This window comes from Epithele typhae, assembly GCF_022376455.1.
Source record: "Epithele typhae strain CBS 203.58 chromosome Unknown BXZ73scaffold_22, whole genome shotgun sequence".
NCBI classification, from domain to species: domain Eukaryota; kingdom Fungi; phylum Basidiomycota; class Agaricomycetes; order Polyporales; family Epitheliaceae; genus Epithele; species Epithele typhae.
In genome coordinates, this window is record NW_025954213.1 from 436,767 (window position 1) to 460,595 (window position 23,829).

At 61.9% G+C, this 23,829-nt stretch overlaps 8 protein-coding genes across 8 annotated transcripts; 5 read left to right on the forward strand and 3 right to left on the reverse strand.

Annotated features, from left to right (window-relative positions):
- Positions 1-143: 143 nt before the first annotated feature.
- BXZ73DRAFT_101200 (uncharacterized protein) lies at positions 144-2,603 on the reverse strand (the record flags this gene model as incomplete). Its single annotated transcript, XM_048014821.1, has 9 exons — positions 144-343; positions 385-404; positions 461-560; positions 608-1,543; positions 1,608-1,663; positions 1,717-1,878; positions 1,975-2,247; positions 2,273-2,408; positions 2,477-2,603. 9 exons carry the CDS (start codon positions 2,601-2,603, stop codon positions 144-146), a joined length of 2,010 nt encoding a protein of 669 aa, XP_047878252.1.
- A 209-nt stretch (positions 2,604-2,812) lies between these two features.
- BXZ73DRAFT_89856 (uncharacterized protein) lies at positions 2,813-3,368 on the forward strand (the record flags this gene model as incomplete). Its single annotated transcript, XM_048025413.1, has 2 exons — positions 2,813-3,218; positions 3,277-3,368. The coding sequence occupies 2 exons, from the start codon at positions 2,813-2,815 to the stop codon at positions 3,366-3,368; spliced, it is 498 nt and encodes a 165-aa protein (XP_047878253.1).
- Positions 3,369-7,025: 3,657 nt separating this feature from the next.
- On the forward strand, positions 7,026-9,202 carry BXZ73DRAFT_101203 (FAD/NAD(P)-binding domain-containing protein; the record flags this gene model as incomplete). The annotated part of the gene is made up of 10 exons (XM_048014822.1): positions 7,026-7,043; positions 7,115-7,187; positions 7,252-7,337; positions 7,400-7,517; positions 7,584-7,666; positions 7,721-7,903; positions 8,126-8,179; positions 8,234-8,343; positions 8,406-8,538; positions 8,639-9,202. 10 exons carry the CDS (start codon positions 7,026-7,028, stop codon positions 9,200-9,202), a joined length of 1,422 nt encoding a protein of 473 aa, XP_047878254.1.
- Positions 9,203-9,784: 582 nt separating this feature from the next.
- BXZ73DRAFT_89857 (uncharacterized protein) lies at positions 9,785-10,472 on the forward strand (the record flags this gene model as incomplete). Its single annotated transcript, XM_048025414.1, has 2 exons — positions 9,785-10,184; positions 10,249-10,472. The coding sequence occupies 2 exons, from the start codon at positions 9,785-9,787 to the stop codon at positions 10,470-10,472; spliced, it is 624 nt and encodes a 207-aa protein (XP_047878255.1).
- A 1,786-nt stretch (positions 10,473-12,258) lies between these two features.
- Positions 12,259-13,678, forward strand: BXZ73DRAFT_89858 (glycoside hydrolase; the record flags this gene model as incomplete). Its single annotated transcript, XM_048025415.1, has 6 exons — positions 12,259-12,386; positions 12,449-12,647; positions 12,706-13,014; positions 13,077-13,261; positions 13,327-13,498; positions 13,559-13,678. 6 exons carry the CDS (start codon positions 12,259-12,261, stop codon positions 13,676-13,678), a joined length of 1,113 nt encoding a protein of 370 aa, XP_047878256.1.
- Positions 13,679-13,955: 277 nt separating this feature from the next.
- Positions 13,956-16,215, reverse strand: BXZ73DRAFT_89859 (subtilisin-like protein; the record flags this gene model as incomplete). The annotated part of the gene is made up of 8 exons (XM_048025416.1): positions 13,956-14,120; positions 14,181-14,533; positions 14,562-14,816; positions 14,865-14,981; positions 15,047-15,175; positions 15,229-15,336; positions 15,388-15,502; positions 15,592-16,215. 8 exons carry the CDS (start codon positions 16,213-16,215, stop codon positions 13,956-13,958), a joined length of 1,866 nt encoding a protein of 621 aa, XP_047878257.1.
- Positions 16,216-18,018: 1,803 nt separating this feature from the next.
- On the forward strand, positions 18,019-20,250 carry BXZ73DRAFT_89860 (uncharacterized protein; the record flags this gene model as incomplete). The annotated part of the gene is made up of 6 exons (XM_048025417.1): positions 18,019-18,133; positions 18,165-18,234; positions 18,278-18,858; positions 18,915-19,761; positions 19,849-19,971; positions 20,034-20,250. The coding sequence occupies 6 exons, from the start codon at positions 18,019-18,021 to the stop codon at positions 20,248-20,250; spliced, it is 1,953 nt and encodes a 650-aa protein (XP_047878258.1).
- A 303-nt stretch (positions 20,251-20,553) lies between these two features.
- BXZ73DRAFT_46382 (Cullin-domain-containing protein) lies at positions 20,554-23,266 on the reverse strand (the record flags this gene model as incomplete). Its single annotated transcript, XM_048019684.1, has 9 exons — positions 20,554-20,631; positions 20,693-20,795; positions 20,848-20,977; positions 21,031-21,492; positions 21,547-21,727; positions 21,785-22,669; positions 22,722-22,889; positions 22,942-23,021; positions 23,071-23,266. 9 exons carry the CDS (start codon positions 23,264-23,266, stop codon positions 20,554-20,556), a joined length of 2,283 nt encoding a protein of 760 aa, XP_047878259.1.
- Between the last annotated feature and the right edge of the window lie 563 nt (positions 23,267-23,829).

The following is a 23,829-nucleotide window of genomic DNA, read 5'->3' on the forward strand; positions in this document are numbered from 1 at the left end:
TGGTGCATTGACTCACAACGTACATAAGACATCCGATCCGCCGGAGGACCTACAACGGGTGACAAGACACATCCCTGGAACATCCGAACACGCACGACGAGCAGCTTGGCCATGTACGTGTCCAACCCTTCGACCACCCACACCTACGACCTGTCGAACCGGACGCCCTTGGCGGCGGTCGAGATGCCGGTCTTCTCGCCAGCGTAGCGCGTCACGTCGACGCCGCCGCGGTACACGGCGCGCTGGGACGCGACCTTGCGCTGCGCCTGCTCGTACTTGCGCCGTTTCTTGACGCGCGGGTTTCGCACAGCCTGGTTGTCCGCGATGGCGTTAGTCCGCGGTTCTTGAGGATCGCGCGCGTAAGCGAGCGAGGGCCATCGCCACCCTCGTCTCCGCCGAGTGCCCTGGAGAGGAAAGAGACGGGGTCAGAGCTGCAGTACGACAGAAGAGGGACACTCACTTGGCCTCGGCGACAACGGCAGCGTCGTGCTCCGCCTTCTTCTTCTCCTTCGCCGCCTTGAACGTGCGGCGCACCAGGTCGTAGTACTCGTCCCCCTCGCCTCCGCTGCCCCGCTGTCCTCCTCTTCTCGTCCCCGCTTCCCCTTACTTTTCCCCGTGTCGCCCTTCGCGCCATCCGCTTCCGCCTCCGGATCGGCGTCGTCGAGCTCGTCCCCGCGCGCCTTCTCCCGCGCGTTCGCGACCTCCTTCGCGAGCCGCGCCTCCCGCTCCTTCCGCCGCTCGCGGTACGGGATGTCGTCGTCCCCACCGCGCGCCGCCGCCCGCGCCCCGGCGCGCTTCGCCGCGGAGCCCTCGATGCGCGAGACGTGGAAGCGGAGCGTGCGCCGCCGCGCGGACTTGTCCGCCGCGTCCGCCGCGTCGAGCGCGCCCGCCTCGCCGTACACGTCCGCGTCCCCCTCGCCGTCCGCGGGCGGTTTCGGCTTTTTCTTCGCCTTCTTCGTGCTCGAGGCACCGGCGGATGATGACGACGCGGCAGGGAACTCGGGCTCGACGAGGTCGAACACCGGCGCTGCGGCCTTGCCTGCGACGGCCTTGCGCTTCTTCTTCGGGGGCTCCGCCGCGCTCGCGTTCGTGTTCGCGCTGGCTTTGATCGCCGCCTTGCGTTTCGGCCTGACCTCTGCGCCCGCCCCGTCCTCGTCCGCAAGCGCGTCCAGGACCTCGTTCGCGTCCGCGAGCAGGCCCTCGAGCTCGCCGAGGTCGAGCCCCTTGCCCTTCCGCCGGCGCGTGCCGTCGCCCGCCCAGAGATTCTGCGCGTCCGCGCGCCAGTCCATCTCCGTCCCGTACTCCTCCGCGCCCGAGTCCGCGTCGGAGAAGTCGCCGTCGGAGAGGTCGAAGTCGGACGCGAGCGAGGACGCGTCCGAGGCGGCGAAGTCGAGGTCCTCGAGCGTGTGCAGCGACTGCTTGAGCGTGAGCAGGCGGGGGAGGATCGGGTGCGCGGCGAGCAGGTCCGGACGCGCGACGTATTTGGGCGAGGCGCGGAGGTGGAGGTAGAAGGCGAGCGTCGTGCCGTACGTTAGGAGGGCTTCTGTTGGGTGGGACGGGACGGGCTAAGAGAAACACAGAGTGTGGGAGGGCAGGGATGAACGCACGGTAGTGGAGGTGAAGCATGCTGAGGCTCAGTGTATTGGGGTCTTCGGCCTCGAGCCTGCAATCACGAGATGAGCAGGATGAAACCGAGATGCAAATGCGTACACGTACTTGTCGATCTTCGTCTGCGAACGCATGATGGCGTGCGCGACATCCTCCCAGTCGTGAGCCAACGCTAATGTCTCTGGTGTCGTTTTCTCCAGATGTCTCAACAACGCCTGCTTATCCTGCGGCAGTGTCGGAGCCACAGGCTCAACAAGATCGTCCGCAATCCTGCACGAGCATCTAGTCAACACCCACTGCATACTGACAAGAAGCAAAAGGAACGCACCCATTCGCCTCGGGCGCGACCTCATCCACGTCGCCCACCCAAAGTCGTCCTCGCCCATGGCGTCCCGCGCGCGGCCCTGCAGCCGTCGCGCCTCCTGCTCCTCGAGCTCGTTCGCCTCCTCATCGTCCGACTCAATCTGCTCCGCGTTCGACGCGTAGTACGCCGCCTTCTTCATGCCCCAGCCCTCCTCCTCAGACGAGTCTTCCTCCTCTCCCTCAGACGAGCTCGAAACATCCTTGCCCTTCGCTTTCGCCTTTGCCTTCTTCTTCTTCTCCTTCTCTCCGCGCGGCAGCGAGCGCGCCGTGATGCGCCTCGTCGATGTCATCGTCTTCGGACATCTCCGCGTCGCCCTCGTCGGAGTCGGAGTCGTCCTCCGGCATCCCCTTCAGCGCGAACACCTCGTCGTCGTCTCCGTCGTCCGACCCCCCATCGTCGTCTCCCTCGAGCAGGATCCTATCCCGCGAGCTGTGAACTGTGTGCGGGCGTGTGCCACGAAGTGAGCCGAGCGGAAATGCACGCGTGCACATAGGAGCGACGCACACTGGTCCTCCTCGTCGAGCGGAATGTCCGCCGCCTTGTTCCATTTCTTCATTTTGCTCTCCCGGCGGTCGACCGGGCGCGCCTTGGACTGGGTGGCCTTGGACTTGCCCGAGCGGCGGCGCACCATATTGTGTTGAGTCGATAGTTAGTAGTGAGGTATGGAGAGTAGCGAACTTGAGAGTGAAAGGCGTGAGCCCAGTCTACCTACAATCGAGGCCAAATTCTCTCCGCGTTTAGACCACGTGGTTTGACGCCCGCCTCAAATGCGCGCCGCGAAATGATGGGCTCGTCACCAGTTCGAGCTCACCGTCACCGTCGTCGACGACCCTCGCCGCCATGCTCTCGCTGAAGAAGGCCCCAGCGGCCCCCTCCCGGGCCCTCGCCCGCCTCTACGCGACGCGCATCCCCGAGCGTCCGCGGATGCGCATCCACGACCCGCTCGAGTCCCCCTCCGCCACATGGACGGACCTCCCGGACGCGGCCACGTCCTTCGTCCACCGCCCGCCGCCATCCACGCCGTCCCCGCACTCGTACACGACCGCGCCCTCCTCCGCCCTCCTCCGCCCGCCGACCGCCGCGCCCCCGTCGGCGGTGCCCGCCCCGCCGCCGCTGCTGAAGCGGGCGGACGAGGCGCGGCCGCGCGTGAGCGACGAGGACGTCGCGCGCATCCGGACGCTGCGGCGGGAGGACCCGGCGACGTGGACGCGGGGGCGGCTCGCGAAGGAGTTCGACTGCGACCCGGGTTCGTCGGGAAGATCACGTCGCTGAAGGCCGCCGACCGGCGCGTCGCGGTCGCGGAGCGCGAGAAGGAGCACGCGGTGCACCGGGGCAAGTGGGGGAGCGGCGAACGATGGCGCGGGAGCTGCGGCAGAAGCGGAAGGAGTTCTGGTAGAGCTCGTGCTTGGGACGTTGGTGCCCTTGCTGGTGCGTGCTCGACTTTCCGTGTCACTCGTGCGAGGGTCTGACTGCGTGTGTGGTAGGATGCGCGTCGGTATTGCTCGACAAGTATTGTAGTATGTGCTGAGGGTAATTGCACCGCGGTTTGGGCTCGTCGCATTCGACGGCCAACACCACGAACAAGTGTCCAAAAGTCCAAAGACCCCTCTCGACGGCAACATCAAATATTCTGTGTACAATACCACTCCTCAGACGATCTGTGCAGCTATTTCTCACCTGCTAGCCTTCACTAGTCACTTTTTGTCGAAGAGAACCAGTCGCTTGCCACGCCCCATGCATTTGATGCGACATCCTCAAGCTGTTCCCGTTAGTTCGACGAAGCCCATGTCGCAAAGCACTTGTCCGTGCGATTTGCTAGCCTGGACTACGTCTACCTCGTAATCTCTACGTATTCACAGTGCGTTCAAGGTTTATGTCCGTGTGCTCCTCGACACAAGCCACGGTGGACAGCGCGCATTGGTCACGGTCACGGCATATGGCATGACGCTGACGAATGGGGTACATGTAGCGTGTCACGGCATGCGGCGGCAGGCGTCTGGACTGGGCTGACCTTGATCGTGGATCCCGCAGCAGCTCGAGCCTCGAGAGGACATGAAAGCCCCTGTGTGCACGATCAAGCAGCGTCGATTCCGTTTTATTTTCGATCTAGGATCGCTCTGGACCTCTCACCCGTGCTTCACAGATTCGGATTGGCCCCGCACACTGCGCAGCACATACAAATTCAGCGGTGCTCGAGTTATGCGGCCAAGGAGACGGCTTGAGGTCCTCAGGGTTGTTCCTCTGGCGGATCACAGTGTTGGAAGCCAGGCTCCAGCGGGCAGAGCAAGGATGCCGGAATCAGGCATGGGGAGCCCGCCAACCAGTGCCCGGATCATCTCGCCCCGCATGGGCAAGGAACGCGCCGAGGGAGTCGCTGGGAAGGGAGCGCAATGACGTAGGGCCCCGGCGGACGGGCCTGGGCAGGCCAATTGGGGAGGCGAAACGGCTGATCTCTCCGACGCCAACTGCTTTCTCTCCTTCCCCCGCCCCGCCGTCAGCCGCCCCACGCGCCCTTGCCCTCTCTCTGTCGCTCACCGCACACTCGCTCGCTCGCACTCCTCCACCAGCCCGCCCTCACTTCCTTTGTCGAGTCGACTCCCATCCTCCGTAAACTCATACGCGCCCTCGACGCCACCGTCCTTCCGCTCGATCGATACACCCCCGAGCAAAGCCATGGCCGAGGATATGAGCCCAACCCACCCCGCTCTCGTCGAATACGCCCGAGACATGCACCAGTACACGCTCGAGCTCTGGATGGAGCTCAACAAGAAGCTCGGTCCCGACGCCGTCATACCTCCCTCCGCGGCCGCCGTGGTCTTCCCATCAGCGTCGGCCGTCTCAGGCCCCTCAACATTGACGGCACCAAACTCGGAGGAAGTCGCGGCGAACCTCGCGCGGCTCAGCTTGGCGAAGGAGGCCACCCCGAGTACAAACTCAGTCGCCAAGGGTGAGGACGACTCTTCAAATTCGTCATCGCCGGACCAGTAGCAGCAGTGGGACGCACCGCCGCCACCAGGTCCCCGTGGGCGTACCCAGGCGGACGCTCACCATGCGTGTTCTCTGTCCCAGGTGCACGCACGCGGTGCGGCCGCGCGACGGCCGTGCTGGTTACCCACGGCGAGCGGGTCGCTCGTCGCTCTCTTCTGTGAGTCCTTTTGCTGCGTATGCGACGCGTCATCCGTGGGCTGCGATGACGGTCGTGCGTCCGCGCTTCGATCTTCGTTGTCTTTTCGGGCGACTGCGGTGCGACGCCCGTGGCCCGACAATTTGGTACGCCGCGACTGGAGGCTGACGACGTTCGCAGCCATCCTCGAACGGCGACTCTGCCGCGCGCCTTCCTCAATCTCCGGCAAAATACCAATGTTCGGATACGCCCCCACGGCCTGTGTACGAGTACGGCGAGCAGAAGTCGTCGCCCCCATTATGCGTGTATACCGTCTACCCCACCTCTTATCTCCACACGGACCGTCTACCCCCTGCCTTCCGTCCGTTCCTCCACCACGCACCCCGTATCGTTTCTCTGTAGCACTAGAGCCATGCATTCGTTCTGGGTACCATTGCGCCGATTATCGTATTCTACGCCTCCGCCATCATTCACACGCCGTCCACTCAATCCACCCGTCCGCATCCACGGTCCTCGCCGGTCCCACCATCGACCGTACCCACTCCACCTCCTCGCGCCGGAGGGGGCTGGAGCACGCGAACGTGCCCAAAGACGTCACCGCTCGGCGCTCGAGGCCAAGAATGGAAGGCGTTTAGGTTGGGCTGTCAGCCATTCTATTGAACCTTTGCCCCACCATGCCAGCGCGGGGGCAGGAGAGCGAATAGATGGTATTAATCACCCTTTGTCGTGGCTTGCGTGAGGCTTATGAGACAACCTTGCTTTCGCTTGCCGCGCCTCAAGCGTAAGTGAGTACGTGCACGGAGACTCGCTCGTTCGGGGTGATGGGTCGTGTCAACTACTACAGTTACAATGCAGGTACACAACCATGTACAGCTCCGCGGATCCGCCCAGTATACTTATATGAGATGAGGGAATGATTGAAAGGGAAAATCATGACGTCACTGCGGCTTGTGCTTACTTGGGTCTACTTTGGAACTTTCAAAGCGGCCGACGTCCAGGCACCACATTCGTCGGTCGATCAACCTCGACGTTGACGTGGAGATGGACGACCACTTTCGAATTCAATCCCCCCGGCAATCGCCGCAATCACGGGCCCAGAGACGCCCGGCCCAAACTCGGAGGGTTTCAACTCTCGTAGCTCGACGGTTGATGTTCATCGCACCAGTCCTGCGTTTCAAGAACGCTGCTTAACGTCGTACCCGACGTCTCCAGGGATCAAGCGCTCATCCACCGCATCGTTGGCACAGCTACCGCCGCGCGGGCCCAACCAAAACCGGGCGATTCGGTCTTCCATGTATGCACCCATTAATCTTTGTACATCTGCACGGATATATTTCCAACTCCGGGTCTAATGTACCAGGTTCAGCCCGTGCTCGCCGCTGGATCACACAGGCGTCCACAAAGCCTCCCATGACTCCGCTCACGGCATATTGTGTGCAAGCCCACACGCACGCCGTGGCAGGCCAGAACGCTCCTCCGCCTTCTCCAACCACAACTCGCCCCGTTCGAGGATCGAGCGGCCCTGAGCGCGGGCGATATTCAAATATCGGCTGCCAATCAGCGCGGACGTCGCTGTGCATCACGCGCGACGGCTCGCAGCCGCCTGCAGTTGCCCCCAGGCATCGTGCCCGCTCCAGCCTCCCGTCGCCGAATCGAGGGCCGACGCTTGGCCCTAGCCGGCGGCGCGCAAGGTCGCGGAAGCAATTTTTGTGTCCTGGCCCATTCCGAGCGCTCGCACTTAAACGTACCAAGGGGCGTCCACCCCTCGAGCACTCGAACACCCCTCGCCGCCGTCTTCCTGGGTCTCACCATCTCCCTCGTTCCTCTGTGAATCTCGCCCGCGTCCTCCCCGCCACGATCCGTACCCGCGAACTCGAACCGTTCACATTCACGACCGTTCTCGAAACCACACTCAAGGCACAGACGAAGATGAGCGCGAGTGCCGAGGTGCGTGACCTTCCTTCGCACCTGGGGGAGCTGGACAAGTGAGGCTCACGCCGCGCCGCGTCCGATTCCAGTCCTCTGTGTCCTCGAGCGGGAACGCGCCGCTGCAGGCGCAACTTTCTATTGACTTCGTCGTCGTCGGCGGAGGTGCGTCGCTGGGCGTCCGTCCCTCCGTGGGCGCTGCGAAGCTGCAGCTGACGCTGGGTCACAGGGATCGCCGGCCTGGCGTGCGCGCTGGCGCTGCGGCGCGTGGGCCACAACGTGCAGGTGCTCGAGCGCGCGTCGTACGACGGTGCGGTGCGTCCCCCCCCTCTCTGTTTCGCCCCAGCGCGCGCGCCAGCTTACGCGCGTCCGTGCAGCGCGGAAGCGGAGGCGTGCGCGTGCCCCCGAACCTCTCCAAGATCTTCTTCCACTGGGGCCTCCGTGACGCGCTCCTCCGCACCGCCATCGTGACCACGAAGCTCGACTTCGGACGCTGTGAGCACGCCCGTCCCGCTGCCGCTTTCCCTCGTCACGCGATTCTTATGGCCCCCTCCTGCGCAGACGAGTCCGGGGAGAACCTGGGGCAGCACGCGTGGGACGAGCAGCTGCTCAAGGAGAGCCGCGGGAGCTACCTCATCCTCAGCGTGAGTCCCCGCCCGCCGCGTCTGCCGCACTGACGCACCGCACCCCCGCGCCAGCACGCCGACCTATACGACGTGCTCTTCGACGCCGCCGTCGCGCGCGGCGCGCGCGTCCGCCACGGCTGCGCGGTCGCGGGGATCAGCGCGGAGGGGGGCGCGGTCACGCTCGCGGGCGGCGAGGTCCTGCGCGCGGACGTCGTCGTGGGCGCGGACGGCGAGCACGGGCTCGCGCGCAAGGAGGTGATCGGGCAGCCGGCGGCCGGCACGCCGACCGGCTGGCGTTGTACGAGTGAGTGTGTCGCCCGCACCGTGAGAGCGCACTGACGGTGTGCTTGCTGTTGCGTGCGCCGACAGCGCCGTGATCGACAGGTCTGCGTTGCGCGAGGACGACGACATCCTCAAGGATACGTGAGTCGCGTGCTCGCGGCCGCTTCCCCCGTCCGACGGCTGACGTCCGCGCAGGAGTACCTTTTCACGGCGTTTGGGAGCGGCCACGCCATCATCGCGTACCCTATGGTGCGTTCCGAGCGCGTCCGTGCATGCTGGTCGGACTAATCCGATTAGGGCCAGACGGGAAAGATCGCGATCCAAGTGTACGCCCCCGACGACGGGCGGGCGGGCCACTTCGGGGACGAGCCCTGCGTCGACCTCTCTGGCATCGCGGACGGCATCGGCGAGATGTGCGTTGCGTTCGTCTCTTCGGTTTCTCCGTCAAGTGCTGAGGACGGTGCTGGTCACGTAGCTTCAAGCCCGCGATCGCGTGCGCGCGCAAGGCGATCGGGCCCATACCGATCAAGGACCACACCGACCTCGAGGACTGGGTGTCCGAGGACGGCGCGCTGGTGCTGATCGGCGAGGCCGCGCACCCGTTCCCGGTGCGTCTCTCGCGTGCTCTCTTGCTCCCATATCCCCATTGACGCCGTTCGCCCGTTCCTCGTTCCTGCCCCATACACACCTCCCGCCCCCCTCCCACAGCCGTCGACGATCCAAGGGACCGCGATGGCGGTCGAGGACGGCGCGGTGCTCGCGAAGCTCTTCTCGCACCTCTCCTGCCCGCGCCAAATCCGCTCCTTCCTGCACGCGTTCCAGGAGCTCCGCCAGGCGCGCGTCCGCGCCGTCCGCGCGGGCGAGCTCCAGGCCACGTTCTTCATGACCGCCGACGGGCCCGACGCGCTCATCAGGGACGCCGCGATGCGCGCCAAGGCCGCCGCGGGCCGCAACGTCCTCGACGCCGACGCCGCAAAGCACGGGGCGGAGGAGGAGGCGGTTCGGGGAGCGGCAGAGGCCGCCGCCGCCGCCGCCGCGAAGTGGGAGGAGTACAGGATCGTGTTCGGGTACGACTGCGAGGACGAGGCGGACGACTGGTGGGTGCAGTGGGGGCTCCTCGGGGAGCGCGCGCGGGAGGGCACGAGCGAGGCGAGCGATTCGGAGGAGGGCGCTGGCAGCGGCAGCGGGGCGAGGCGGGCGCCGGCGCCGCGGATCGACTTTGCGAGCGCGATGACGAGCGTGCAGGTCGTCGAGCACTCGTCGTCGTCGTAGCGACTTGGGAGGGAGCGTTGGTAAAGTGAAAAGTATGCGTCTATACTATCTCCGTCGTTCGGGTTTGAGTACTCGTGCTTTCCGCTCGCATGCTGTCGCGCTATCGTACATTCTCGCAGCTATTCACTGGATAGATCGTATAGGAGTACTGTACGCTTGGACTAATGTGTTTCATGAGCTAGAGGTGTTAGATACATGTGGTATTGAAATTGGACATGCACTTGGTGATGAAACATGCCACGTGAACAAACATCCCAATACAGGATCAAGGCGGTCCAAATGCGGCTTTGTGCGCGGTTGTTACCCAGATCGGTATATTATGCACGTGACAATACTTGGTGCTGTTTGCTCTTGTTAGGCTTACTTTCCGAAAGAAGGTGGCTCGTGGGCGCACGCCCACTCCGTCGCCCGATTGCCTGTGGATTGCCCGTTGATTGCTGTTCGCTTCTTGGCCCGCCGCGTATAAAGCCCGCCCCCGCCGCGTCATGGCCTCCTCACCACTGCTCACAGCAGCCATCCGCCGATCCGCCATCCCGACGCACTCAACGCCAACCACCCTCTCCGACCGCACCCATACACGCAATGTCTTCCTTCACGACCACCTCCTCCCCGGCTCGCCCCACCCTCTTCGGCCTCTTCGAGCGCCCCGCGACCCCCGAGCGCGACATTGAAGCCCAGACTTCCTCTCCGGTCGCCCCTCCTTCCCCTGCGCGCACCCACACTCCCCGCGCGCGCAGCGAAGACGCGGTGGACCCGATCGACACCTTCTTCGGCGTCTCGCACTCGCGCTCGCGCGAATCCCTCGCCCTCTCCGCGGGCACGCGCGACAGCCGCCACGACGAGCTCCGCCACTCGACCCTCGTCGAGTCCGAGACCGCGACGCTCGCCCCGCCCTCGTACGAGGAGAGCCTCGCGCCCCCGGCATACACCCAGGTCTCGGACCAGCCCACGCTCGCGATGTATCTCTTCAAGTTCGGTTTCCGTGAGTACTTCATGTCTCTGCTGTGGTCGCGAACGAGATCCTGACCACCCTGCTTTGCCCTCAGTGTTCCCCCTCTTCTGGGTGGCCGGTGCCTTCATCCTCCTCTCCCCGCTCAACGCGCCCGAGGGCTGGGAACCCTCGAAGCCTGAACACGAACGCCAGGAGATCATCGAGTCCATGCGCCGCACCGAGGTCCGGTGGGCGAAGCGGTGCCTCTATGCGCTCCTCGTCTTCGGCGTCCTCATAGTCGCCGTCGGCCTCAGCGCGTTCCTCATCCTGCGGTCCTGAGCGCGTTGCGCCGACCGTCTCCCCCCTTCCTCTTCCCTCTCCAACGCAAACGCCCAAAAAATGTCTATCAACAACGCACGCGCCTACGCGTCCTCAAGCACGCTCCCTCAAGACTTCACTTCTTCCCCCAAACCCCCATCATCCTCAAGATTCTCCCCAGTCTCATCGGGCAGCGCCCTGCTTCTTTCGCGCGTCTCTCCTTGCTCTGCTTATCATTATCACATTATGTATCGCTATGACCTTTCATGTATCAGTACCCACGGAATGGAAACGAAAGCCACGTTCATGATCTTCACACCTGAGTGCGCGCGTGCATACATAAGGACGGACATGCCAGACGGAACGAGGTGGCTAGCAATTTGGTGTGGGGGTACACAGAGCGTAAGGAAATATCTGACCACTCGCCCTTCGCTGAATGCCCACCAGCCTCCAACCATCCAACCACCCCAAGAATGTTCGACAGCGGAACGAGCCACGCGCGGTGCGAGGGGCCAAGAAAGGGAGCCGCGCGGGTCAAAGTGCTTCGTGATTGCTGTTCCGAGGTCTCAATGGTCCGACGCCGTGTGGGAGGACCGAAGTCCGCGACGTCGACCGTGTGCAGCTGGCCCGAAGGCACAGGGAGAGCGGAGACTCGGGTGGTCTGACGAGTGAACAAGATGCGTGGTAGTGGTTCAGAGGGCGGGTGGCTTCCGGAGTTCATGTCGATCGCGCATGCGGGCGGTGAGCGAGGGCGACATGGATTGGAATTTGGTGGGTGAGGACAGTGGCGGTCTGAAGGCAAGGTGCAAGCGACTGTGACGGTCGTCCTGATCGCGGGCACGTGTTCGCCACATCCATTCACCGGCGCCTCTTTGACAATGACCTTTTCCTTTTCCTTTTCCTTGCGGACCACCATGTCGAACACAGGTGGCAGCTTGGTGCATTTGCATTTGAACGAGTGCGCAAATCACTCGTCGTTTGTCACTGTACGTATAGGTCTACAACCTGGCAGGCATCCCGCGAGCCAGACGGGCGCGCTCGAGAGCCCTCGCGGCCTGCGCGCGGGAGCTGGACGCCGAGGTGAGTGCCCTCCAAGGCTGTGGGCATCGCACCAGAGCCCGCGGTCAGCGGCGCCGATGCAGCCCTCGGGCGTTACGGCGGTCGATTCGACGAAGGTCAATGCGACAAGTGCGTATCTTCTCTCTGAACCTCCGTGTCCTTCAGCTTGACATGCTCGTTTGCAGTGTCACTCGCCGCCGTTAAAGCCTCCGCCTAGGCACGTACTCAAGCAAAAGAACACACTTTCATACCGCGGATGTGCTGTACAGAGGCGATTCCTGGAAGCCTCGACAAGCACAGCGTATGGCGCAATTGCGATTGTCGCGGCGTCACGGCCCCGCCACGTTGACGGCATATCAAGTCACGGACGTGTGGACGCACCACGCGCATCATGCATGATCACAGAACGACAGATCCTCGACGGCGCTCCACGCTCATCACAGTCAGATCGATGTTCTCCAACCAGTGGAATGCCGCCGACTCAGCGTGGATGTCCGGTTTGATCGCATGCAGTGCACTGTGCAGTTAACGGCGGGCACACACACACCGATCTGTCCGACAGAGCCGCGTGATCGTGGACTGAACCCTCTCACGGCAGTCCTTCTCGAGCAGGTGCGTCATCTATTTGCGGTCTTCGAGGTGCTATATATGCTGGATCGCAGACTTACAGAACCTTCGCTGCCAGACCACCCACCTCACCGTGATTGGGAGCACCACCGTGTTCAAAGACTGCAACAAATCCACCCCGATGCGTTTTGCGACTCTCCTCGCCTGCGTACTGCCTCTTGCACAGGTTGCAGTGGCGGCACCTTTCGCCGGGTCCAACTTGTACTACGCTGCTGGGCTGACCGCTGATGGACGAACGGCGTATCTCAAGTGAGTTTTCAATATACTTATCATTCTCCGTGGGATCATCTGACGTCATGTTTGTGCCGCAGGACCCTTCAGAGCGCGGGCATGAAGGTACTCCGTGTCTGGCTCGATGGCCAAAGCGGCTCACCAAAGGGAACCTCGATCAACGCCTTCCCCGACCTCGAACCGACCAAGATCTGCGATGGCGACACCTCCTGCTACAACCCAACCGTTCTCGAACGCCTCGACGACTTCATGGTCGCCGCTCACTCCTTCGGGATCAAGGTTCGCTCCGCCCTTCTCTTCCCGTCGTACAACCCCAAGCTCACCTCCGCGCCTACAGCTCCTCATCTCGATGCACAGCTTCAACGCGCTCGCGGCCGGGGACGTCTACGGCGCGATCTACGGCACCGGCTTCTTCTACGAGCAGGCGACGCCGCAGGCCGCGTTCGACAAGCGGCTGGAGTACATCCTCAACCACGAGCACACGACGCTCGGGAAGCCGTGGAAGGAGCTGCGCGACTACATCTTCGCGTTCGAGGCCGAGAACGAGGCGATGATCGGCAAGGGCGCGGACTACATTGCCGCGCACACGCAGTGGCAGTGCGACCGCGCGCAGACGATCAAGAACCAGCTCGGGTCGAACAGCGGGGTACGTGCTCGCGGGGTTTGGTGTTGGGAGACGCGGGGCGCAGCGCTCAGACGGCGCAACAGATCCTCGTGACGACCGGCGGCGAGTCGTACCTCGACGAGTCCATGCAGACCGCGTGGTTCGGCTGCGACGCGCTCGACATGCTCGCCATCCACGCGTACGGCCCGGGCGACTTCGACACCGCGAAGCTCGAGGGCTACGTCACCAAGGCCGTCGCCGCCGGCAAGCTGCTCATCATGGAGGAGTGGTGCGTCCCCCGTCCTTCCGTCTTCCGCCTCGCTCCGAGACGCTCAACTCCGCGCGCCGCCGCAGGGGCGTGTGCTACGCGACGTCGGCGAACAACGGCGCGGCGAACTGCGACCCGGGCGACGGCGCGCAGAGCGCGTCCGCGCGGAACGCGGACATCGCCCAGTGGTCCGCCCAGATCGTCGCCGCCGGCCTCCCCTGGCTCTACTGGCAAGCGATCCCGAACGCGGACCCGCACGTGCGTGCCCCCTCGTCTCTCGCATGTGTATCGTGGGCTGACGGTGCCGTGCGCGCATAGCAAGGCGCGGACTTTGAGATCGGTGTCACCGGGGACCCGTCCTGGACGGCGCTGCAGGCGGCGGCGAAGGCGGCGTCGAGCGCGTCCTCGCCATTCGACTTCTCGAAGTACCTGTTATAACACGAGGGAGAGCAGCCTCGAGAAACGGGGATTTCGTCGTCGTCGGCGGCGGCGGCGGGAGAAGCACGCCCACATGGGCCGCAGGACCGTCTGCGCCTCGGCGACCGTGATCGTAACCTGCCTCTATAATCTCGTGCTATGACTACGGCCGGCGAATTGAAGCACAAACATTTGTACCGTAGTTGGGCGAATATCATTGTTGGATTGCACCCAGGTGATGATGGCCATTACAAAATAATACGGGGTACACCACTAGAAGGACGACACCGAATAGCTCTCACGGCAGGAGAAGCCACTCTTTGAGGAGCGCGGGGAAGTTGGGCGTGCCCATGCCGGTGACGGGGTCCCAACCAGGCTTCGCCGAGAAACCGACAGTGCCGCACCCAGGGTTCGTCCCGTTCGTGATGTCGTTGAACGCGTGTGTGAACGCCTTCGAGTAGATCTGCAACCCCCGCCGTCAGCCTCCCCCGTCAGCGTCGAAACCACGAGCGGAAGCACGCACAGTGGGGTTGATGAACCCGATCGGCTTCTTCCCGACCGCCAGCCGCGCGTCGTTCGCCGCGGAGAGCATCGCGGCGACGACGGGCGCGGACGCGGAGGTGCCGTACACGAAGTAGTACTCGCCCTGGATGGCGACGACGTAGTTCGCGCCGTTCGCGGACAGGTCCGGGTACGCGCGCGAGCCCGTCGCGTTCCACAGCTCCGTCGGGTGCGGCGGCGGGTACTTGGTCAGGTAGCCGCTCACCGCGTCTTTCTGCCAGCTCGGCATCGCGAAGACGTTCGAGAAGCCGCCGCCGGAGTAGATCACCTGCTCGCACGCGCTCTCTGGGTCCGTCACGGACGCGTCGGGTTCACCTGCGTCGCGCCGACGGAGGTCACGTACGGGCACCCGCTAGGAAGGAGGGCGAGAAGCGTGTGCCGTCGTAGGAGGGTGCGCCGGTGTCGTCGAGGCAGTAGTCAGCGTAGCCCCCGACGCCGTAGTCGCCGGAGGAGTAGAGCACGGTGACACCCATGAGCCCGAGCTTGGCGTACTCGGCGCACTGGCGCTCCATGTAAGCGGGTGTGAGCTCGGCTTCGTCGTAGGAGTAGGAGGTCGAGATCACATGGGCAGGCGAGACGGTCCCGCAGTCATTCTCGCCTGGGTAGGGTGAGCAGGTGAAAGAGAGGTAGATGGACAAGGACATACCTTTGTAGCCGCCGTCGTAGGGATCAGGATAGTCAGGATCACGGGTTGGGTCATCACCGCCCTCAAAGGTGCAATAAGAGCCGTCGATGGCGTCGAGGAAAGTGTTGAAAGAAGCGCCTGTTTATGTATCGGGATGTATGTGAGTTATGAAGTAATTTATAGAAGATGCTCATCCGCCGCACCTCGGAACAAGTCTCCAACCTGGTACAAAGTGACTTTCTGGGACTTGCCGACGAGCGACATCGCGTATTGCAGATCCAGGTTGGACTCGGCGTTGATGTCGTATCCTTCGCCATCCACGTCGATGTTTCCTGTAAACATCGAACCGTCGGTAAAAGAGCATGAAGAAACCTCTGGCCCTTACCGCCGTCAATGCTCTCCATAACAGGGCGCTGGCTGACCTGGGATGTCGAAAAGTTGGTGAAGAACATGTCCATATCTGACGGAACATATTGCTGAGGTGTGTATTCCACTAAGAGAACAGTGTGAGTGATGCTTCGACACAACGGTGGAGCAGACATACCAATTCCGATGGAGTTCTTGCTGGTCGCACGCGGCTCATAGTGGAATCCATAGAGCGCGCGAATGCAGTCCGGCGTGATCTGCGTGTCACACTGCTCGAGCTCATGGAAAATATTCTGGAACGAATGCCAGAGTCAGCGCGTGTACAAATATCCCATATCTTTCAAAACACCCACGCTGATCGTCCCAGTGGTCTTGGGAGAACAGGGCCAAAGCCCGGCTGGCCGACCTGGGACGCCTTGGACGCCTTGTCCCGCCTGTGCACCACCGGCTCGCTCCCGGGGGCCTTCGCATCGAAGTGCAGGGTCGGGAGCACGAGGTCCACGTGTGCGGCGACGTCCTCCGGGAGGTTGTAGCGCCCCTCGCACGCGAGCTGCTCGCGCCCGTCCGCGTGCCGGTACACGAAGTACTCCGTCCCGAGCAGCGCCTCGGCCTCCGCGACGCTCACGTCCGTCTCGACCCAGCCACCGCTCCGGCTGAGGCGCGCGCCCGCGACACCGGCGTCCGCGAGCCACGCACGCACGGTGGCGGCGGCCTCGGGCGTGGGGCGGAAGGTCTCGGCGACGTGGGCGGGGCTCCAGTGGGCGCCGTAGTCGGGCGAGGAGGGGTGGGAGACGGTGAGGAGGGCGGCCTCGAGGGTGGCGAGGTTGGGCTGGGCGAGCGCGATGCGTAGGGGGAGGCGGGTGGCGGCGTCGGCGCGGGCGACGGGGGCCCAGCCGCGTGGAGGAGCGGCGCGCGACTCGTGTGCGACTCGGGGGGAGGTGGGGGAGGCCGCGAACGCCGAGGCTGCGAGCGCGAGTGCGATGAGGACGCGGCTGGAGGGCAACATGGTGAATGCAGGGGGTTGGAGGATCTGTTGTCGAGGGCGGCGGCGAGAGTGAAGGGTCTCTACTCCTTGGGTTTCCAGTGTACCAGATTTTATGGTGGCAAGTCCCCAGGCATCCGGCGTGGGCTGGCCGCAGAGAGGAACCACGAACTGCGGACGATCATTGCACTAGCCGAGGGCTCATGCGGCATCGCGCACGGACGAAGGCGAGCGATGTGGTTCACGCAGCAGGATCCGAGAAGCGTGGTGTATATGCGCGCTCTTGCAGCGCTGCAGAGGCAGGGCTCTGATGTCAGAGCAGTAATGGAAGTCAATGCACAAAGTCGCTATGAGTATCCAACGTGGCCAGTGAAAGCGGGGAGGGCCATACCGAATATCTGAAAGGCGAGGAGGCATCACGAGCCCGTCCTTCCTGATTATGGTTGCCATTGGCTGCCCGGCCTTGGCGTCCTTGCATGATCTCGTATAGCTGCGCAGTGTGATCCATGGCGGGTTTCCGGTGTTTTGGAGAGCCGCATTCCCATCGCAAGACTGAGTCGAGGCCGAGGTGAAGCCACGGGCAACAGAGAAGAGCGAACTTAGCCAGACGAGCTTCAAAATGAGAGTCGGAATTAGTCTCGGTTCCAGCCGTTCGAATGAGGGCAGGACCCGTCTCCCGAACTCTCTGGGCTGAACTTTTGCATCAAAGTTTCCCTCGTCCGCTCCTACAATCTACACAGCCCCCCCCAAGCGTCTCTACATCCCCTCCAGACTCCTTGCATAACCCAAGGGCCGATCAGGCCCGCGTACAACAGGCTCCTCGTGAGAAGAGGCTGTGCGTGCGGGGACAAGGGGCCGCGCGGTCTCATACGACGCTGAAATATTTGGTGGTCGGCGAGGCAATCCACGTGGTGTTCGCGCGCCATCTGCTGGCGGCGCAGCTGAAGACTGAGACTGAGTGGGGGAACAGCACTTACCGCAACTATACGGGCCACGACTTCCTGAGAGTACGTACTTTCGACCCGCCCAAGCACACGACCTACGCTGCGCTGGAGCTCACGTAGGCATGCGAAGAATGTCTCTGCTTGCGCCGCCGAAAGGACATCTAAAGTGAACAAAGATAGACCAACGATGCACCATGAGTGCTCACCATGAAGTCTAGGTCATCACGAAGGTAACCAATGTTACGTTGACTTCCAGTGGTCGTAATTGAGGAGCAGAGACTGGGGTTATCGTCTAGAGAAGCGTGTATCCGGATGTAGGGTCACCATGGAACCTACGGCGAGACGACGGTCGAATGGCATTCGGCAGTTGAGAGAATGCATGGACAGTGGGTCATGCAAGGTGTTTGCCGACATGGGCAGCTCATCGGAAATCGACAATCATCCTACTCGTATTCCACGGCCTCGAGGGTTGCCAGACGGTCGGAGCACGACACTCGAGTTTGCGCAACGCGACCGCAGTTGCTGGTCGCCGAGACAGGGTGTATAGTGAGATTGAATCAGCTTCAAGGGCGTGAAGGTTGGGACACAACTTTATGACGGTTACGGTGATGGGTGATCCTGCGGCCTGAGCGGTGGCGAAGGGAATAGAGAGTGGGATAAGGTTCAACTGGCGCCTCAGGTGTCCGCCTTCTTCGGAATTGGATCTCAGGCCTGCATCTCCGCTGTTCTCATCCCTCATGTCCAACTCCACCACCAACCAAACATCTCCTTCCATCAAGCTGTAGAAACCAACTTGGCTGCGCTTTCGTCATCGCATACGATGCCACCTAATCGGGGATCCGAAGACTCCCTCAGCAAAGTTTGCGACACATCAACAGATCTTATGAAGCTCACCGTCCCACGGCTGAAGGCTCTATGCAAGGACAAGAAACTAAATGGCTACTCTAAACTTGGGAAGAAGGCACTTGTCCAGCTTCTGGAGCACACGCCTCGGCCTGGTCAACCATCACCTGTCCATGCCCTCGCCAGTACGCCCATACCCAACTCCGTCTCGACGCCTACCTTTGCCTCGCCCCGGGATACGGATAAACTTGAAAAAGTCATCAATGCTCTCAGAATGAACCCGCTGTGCTTTCGTCTAGGGTTACCCCTTCTACGTGCTACGAGATGATGCCTCCGCCTCCGCCTCCCAAACGGCCGCGCATACACCCACCCCCAGTGGCACAAGACCCCCGCCGTTCGAGTGGACACCATTCGGGTTCGTCGGAGGAAGGGCTTGAGAAGATCACTGTACGCAAATTTCCTGTTACCAGAATTACGCCTCAACCTTGCCAACATCCCCCCGCTACCTTATCGTTTTCGCTGCTTCGTACTGCTCCATCCTCCGCTCACACTGCTCCGATATCTGCTTCGAGTACTACAGAGAAGCCCGTCTCGCGCCCTGCAAAGCGTTTTAAACCACTCCTGACCAACAAGAGCGCCGCGGTATCTAAGTCGAATGTTCCCCTTGCCAACACCAATTCCTCGCTTCAGCGTAACACAGAAAGCACATTCTCCCCTCTAGAACACCCGGTTACGGCCGTGCCGCCCCTGTCCAACATCAACTTTCCCCCCTCCATGTCTCAACGAAGACGCGTTCAGCGCTGGGCAGTTATCCTGAGCGGATTAGGTCCGCAGGAACGTGCGGCATGCAGCCTTGTTTCTCGCGCCTTGCGATATGCAGGTGTGTTCGCCTTTTCCCCACGTCCTCCCCGAATGCTGAACGATGGAACCACACAGTGTATGTCTCCGCGTCAGTGGTCCTTGTGCACCGTCATCTAGGCCGTCGACTGCAAGACGATGTTCTGAGCAAGTACGCAGTATCAACGACGGACATGTGGCCCTATCTCCGCATGCGCGATGCCGAAGGGGCGATGCGGCAGCGCATATACGAGGCCTCCTTCCTCGCGCGGTTCCTATGCGGCAGCGGCTTCCCCAACCCGATCTCTCCCAGGCTGTGGGCAAGCCCAGACCACCCAAAGCAAGCCGCTGTGGCAATGAGGTGTGTCTGCAGTGTGGCTCTTTTCCCGTGTTCCAACGGACTGACGATCCACAGGTTTGTCTTGACCCGAGCCTGGTTCGAACTTTCCCTCGGCTCGCCCAGCAGCGCGGACAATGCTCTCCATTCATGGCTCCGCGGAACGGTCACGGACGCGCAGGAAGTCGTCCCCGGGGAGATCTGGGCGATCTCTATATTCTATCCAGACGCCCAGATAGTCGTCAACTCGAACCAGCACGAGACGCTCTACGTGCTCGAACCGACCTGCGAGGTCATCAGACATCCGGCGGCCTCTCAAGCCCTCACCTCTGCCCTTCGGGATCACACGACGCGAAAACGCCCTCGGTCCCCCGGGCCAACCTTCCCCGTCCGCACCGACTGGTCCGCATACATGACGAACCAGAAGGAGGCGTCCGATCGCGACCGGTCGCTCCTCGCGCACCTGAGGTGGCCCTGCGTCGAAGACTACGACCGCGGGATCAGCCGGCTCTGGCTCTCCCGGCTCGCCGCAAACGCGGACGCCCGCGAGGCCGCCGCGCTCCGCCCCGTCGCGGAGCGGTACGTGCTCGCGTGCGTCGCCGCGAACAGGCGCGTCTCCCTCCCCTCCCTTTGGCCACGCGGAACCGCCGCGCTGACCGCCCGTGCGGCACCTCTCCTCTGAACTTGAATTCGCAGCGTCAGCGGCCCGGAGATGACGGCGAGCGAGATGGCGCACGAGTTCGCGGGGCTGCCCGAACGGGTGTCGCGGCGCGGTCGACCAGGAAACGGACGCGCGGCGCCGACGCTCTTCCTTCCCGAGTGCGTCGTCTCCCCTTGGGTGGGTTCTCCTTCGCGCGTGCTGGACGCCGCCTCCCTCACAGACACCACCACGTCGAGAGCGTGCACTTCTCCACGCCGGGCGGCCGCGAAGGGTTGCACCCTGCGCTGGCGGTCGTGCAGACCCCGCACAGGGCGTACTACGTGCTGCGGGACAACGGGATGCAAGTAGGCTGCGAGGAGGACGGCCTGGCGGAGGTGTGGCAGGAGGTCATCGGATGCGATCCCCGAGGTGTTACTCTCGTGGAGCTCACTCAATAGCTTCAATTTCTTGATCCCATGTATACTCAGCGACAATGGACGGAATGAAGGAATGTTGCATGATATCTCTCGTCCGATGGGTCCGATGAGCACAGATCGACTTTATGATTCGTGCAGATGAAGGAGGGTTGGTATGGTACTATGCTACAACAGACTTCTAGACACGATATAGAGCATATGCATGAGACGCGCGTGGAGGGGGATGGGGGAAGGTAGGGAGGCGGCGGCGACGGGATCGGAACGTCCTTGCGTGATGGTGCTCAGGATCAGAAGGCAAGCCAAGACAACTGCTGCAAAAAAGTCCTAGGCGACGTAGGCGAACGTGTCGCGCGTGCCCTCCACGCGCTCGATGTACTCCTTCTCGAGCAAGTGGTCGATTGCCTGAATATCATAACCATGTTGATGGGACGGAGGTAATGAGAAGTGGACACGCCAGACGTACCTTCTTGATGTCGGGGATCTTGGGCGAGAACCGCGTGGAGATCTGCTGAATGACCTCCTGGATGAGTGTCTGGTTCTTCATCGTCTTGCGCGCCTTCATAATACTGTGGAACGCGGTGAATGAAAGGAAGGCAAATAGACGGAAACTTGACGTACCGGACGATGGTCGCCTGAATGACGTACTTGCGGTCCTCGTCGACCGTCTTAAGCACGTCCGTCGACTCGGCCTTTTGCTCAGCCTTGATGGGTGTGTTTAAGTTGATACGGATCTTCTTCGACTTGAAGTCTGTTACAAAGTTAGCAAGCTACGCTATCGGCTCAACCCGGGAAGGAACGCACTGGGGTTCAAGTCGTACTGGTCCGTCTCGTCGTTGACGAGGATCTTCGCCTTCACGAGCACGGCAAGCACTTGCGTGAGGATGTCTTTGCTGATCGCCGTCGCGGCCAAGAGCTCCTCAAGCGAGAGCGTGTCATTGTTGTTGTACTGCAGGAGGACCGCCATCTGCCACGAGCTCGTGACGAGGATGTACTTCTGGTTGAGGTAGTTCGTGCGGAGCTCGTTCTTGGAGTAGTTCCAGAGCCAGGTGAGCTTGCGCCCAGAGTGCTTCTGCTGGTAGTACTGTGAGAAGCGGGTGTAGGTCGGGAGGATGTCGGCGGGGATGATGAAGTCGTGCGTGGGCGGATTGAGGGGCCAGAAGTTGGTGCCAAGGACCATGATGGAGAAGGTGATGTCCATGTCATCGTGGTTCTGTTGCATGCGCTCCTTGAAGTTGTCGGTGAGATCCTTGCTCAGGCTCATGTCTATCAAGAAGTCACAGTAAGCAAATGGCAATGGTTAAGACGCTCGGCGCTCACCAGTGAACATGCGCTGCAGCTTGTTGGTGTACTCGAAACCGCAAGCCTCCTTGAGCTTCGAGATCATGCTTGCCTCCGCCTCGTCAGATGCCGACACACCATGAATCAGACGTTTCGAAAGCTTGTTGGTGTAGAACTTCTGGAACACATCCTTGTCGTCGATGTACTTGAACAGGATCATCTATTCATCCGCATATCTTCAGCTGAAATTCAATCCGGCAAGGACGAGGTTACGTACCACCTTGTTCAACGCGTTCTCGAGGTCCTCCTCCTCGGCCATCTTGTTGTTCTTGCGGAGCAATGCGTCTGCGTGTTTGGCAAGCAGCTCCGGAGAGTGGGTCGACGACGTGCCAGTGGCGGAGTTACGGTTGACGAAGTCACGGCACGCCTTATCGAGCGACGCGACGAAACCAGCTTCACCACGGAAACTACGGGTGACCGTCTCGGAGTTCTTTTGGTGCACCTCGAGCAGCGCGTCGACGTACTTCTTGGGGTCGACCTCGCCACCCGCACCCTTCTCCGCACCTGCCTCGGTCACCAGCTTCGCGACGGCGTCGAGACCGGCACGCTTGACGTGATCCTCGAAGCGCTTGCGCAGGGGCTCGAGACCCTCGGGGATACGGGCAAGGAGGGCGTACATGCGCTGCAGGTCCTCGTCCTTGTCGAAGTCGAGCAGGGTCTGGAAGTTGTCCCACATGAGCTCCGAGTGCTCACGAATGAGGACGTGCTCGCATTTAGTGATGAGTGCTTTGCGGGTGTTGGAGTTCATGTAACGCTCGACGCGGTCCTCCTCCTCGCGTAACCGCTCCTCGGCCTTCTTGAGATAGTCGGCGACGCTGTTCTCGCCGAGGAACGTCTGGGATTCCGTGCGGTAGTATTTCTCGGTCGCTTCGAGGAAGGGGGTCTCAAGGTGTTCGCGGTACACCTCGTACGAGACCTTGTTGATGTCGTTCTCCTCGAGGCCGAGGGAGACAAACGAGTCCACGACCTTCTTTACGAGGGTCTGGTCGATCGTCTCACCATTCCGCTGGCGCTCAATTAGCCTAAGGATGGCACCGGCAAGTTTCTGACCCTTGCTCTGCACATGAATGAAGAAGTTGGACTTCCATTGAACGAGTGCGAGCTAGAGATGGGGGATGAGCGCAGGACGGCGGCGGGGCTGATGAGAGACCGACCGTGTATACGGGGTAAACACCCTTCCTTCCCTCATCGCGTTCCCGCTTGACCCAATGACGGTTGAGGTAGGTGAAGAGGCGGTTGATGTAGTTGGCACCGGTCGTGTACCGATCCCACTCCTGAGCGTAGTACCGCAGCAACGCTTCGTCCTGAAGCGTGTCGGAGGTCTGCAGAAGCGCCCGCGTTAACGGCATACAACAGGGTGGCGGGGAAACGCACTGTTCGGAGGGTCTTGAGATGGTGAACAAAGTATCGAATGAGGTTATTGTACAGATCAGAGCCCATCAGGTTGGCACCGGCTGGGTCGCGTTCAACGAAGATGGACTTGAGGGAGCAGAGGGTACTCACTTCGGTGGCCCATGCCTCCACCGGCGTCGCTCCCCGTTCCATGCATCTTGGACGACGTGCAATAGTTGTAGGAGACGGTGTAGAGGCTCATGTATTTGGAGTACGAAACGCCTGTCTGGAGCTTGGTCATGATATGGTCGACACCCTCCTCGAGATACGCCCAAGTGGTGGCGAGATCCGCATTTGACGCGGGCATGGGATAAGCGTTGTTGCCTGCAGCGGCCGCCATGACTGGATTTCGTGAGGAGAGTCGGAAGGCGCGGGAGGGAGGGAAAATAGGAGGGAGGAGGAGAGTAGGTGCGGTCGATGGGGAAGCACCGCTTGTGTGTTTGGCTCGTGGCCACCGCAAGGAGTCACGCTCTCCTCCCGCGCGTCCGACGTGACACCCTCCGTCTCTTTGTCCAGACTCCATTGCCGCCCGCCCTCGCGCAGACCACCACCCGTCCCAGAGCCATTCCCAGCTCCCGCCTGTCGCCATCGCTTCATATTCTGCGGATCTGCAGACCCCATCATCGGCGACCCAGCCATCAATGTCGTATTCATTTTTCTGGCCCAAGACCACCAAGCTTGTGCATTCAGCATGCGAGAGATGCGCAGAATGAGCCTGCTATGCCACATTACACAAACGTGACGCCAAGATTGGGTTAAAACTCGCGCAAATCATATATGCAGGTTAGCAGAGGCTTTCGTACGGGTCGTGTGCCCGCTCGGAGTGCTAACCACACGGCTTTCAGCGGGACTAAACCTGGCGTCCGCCAT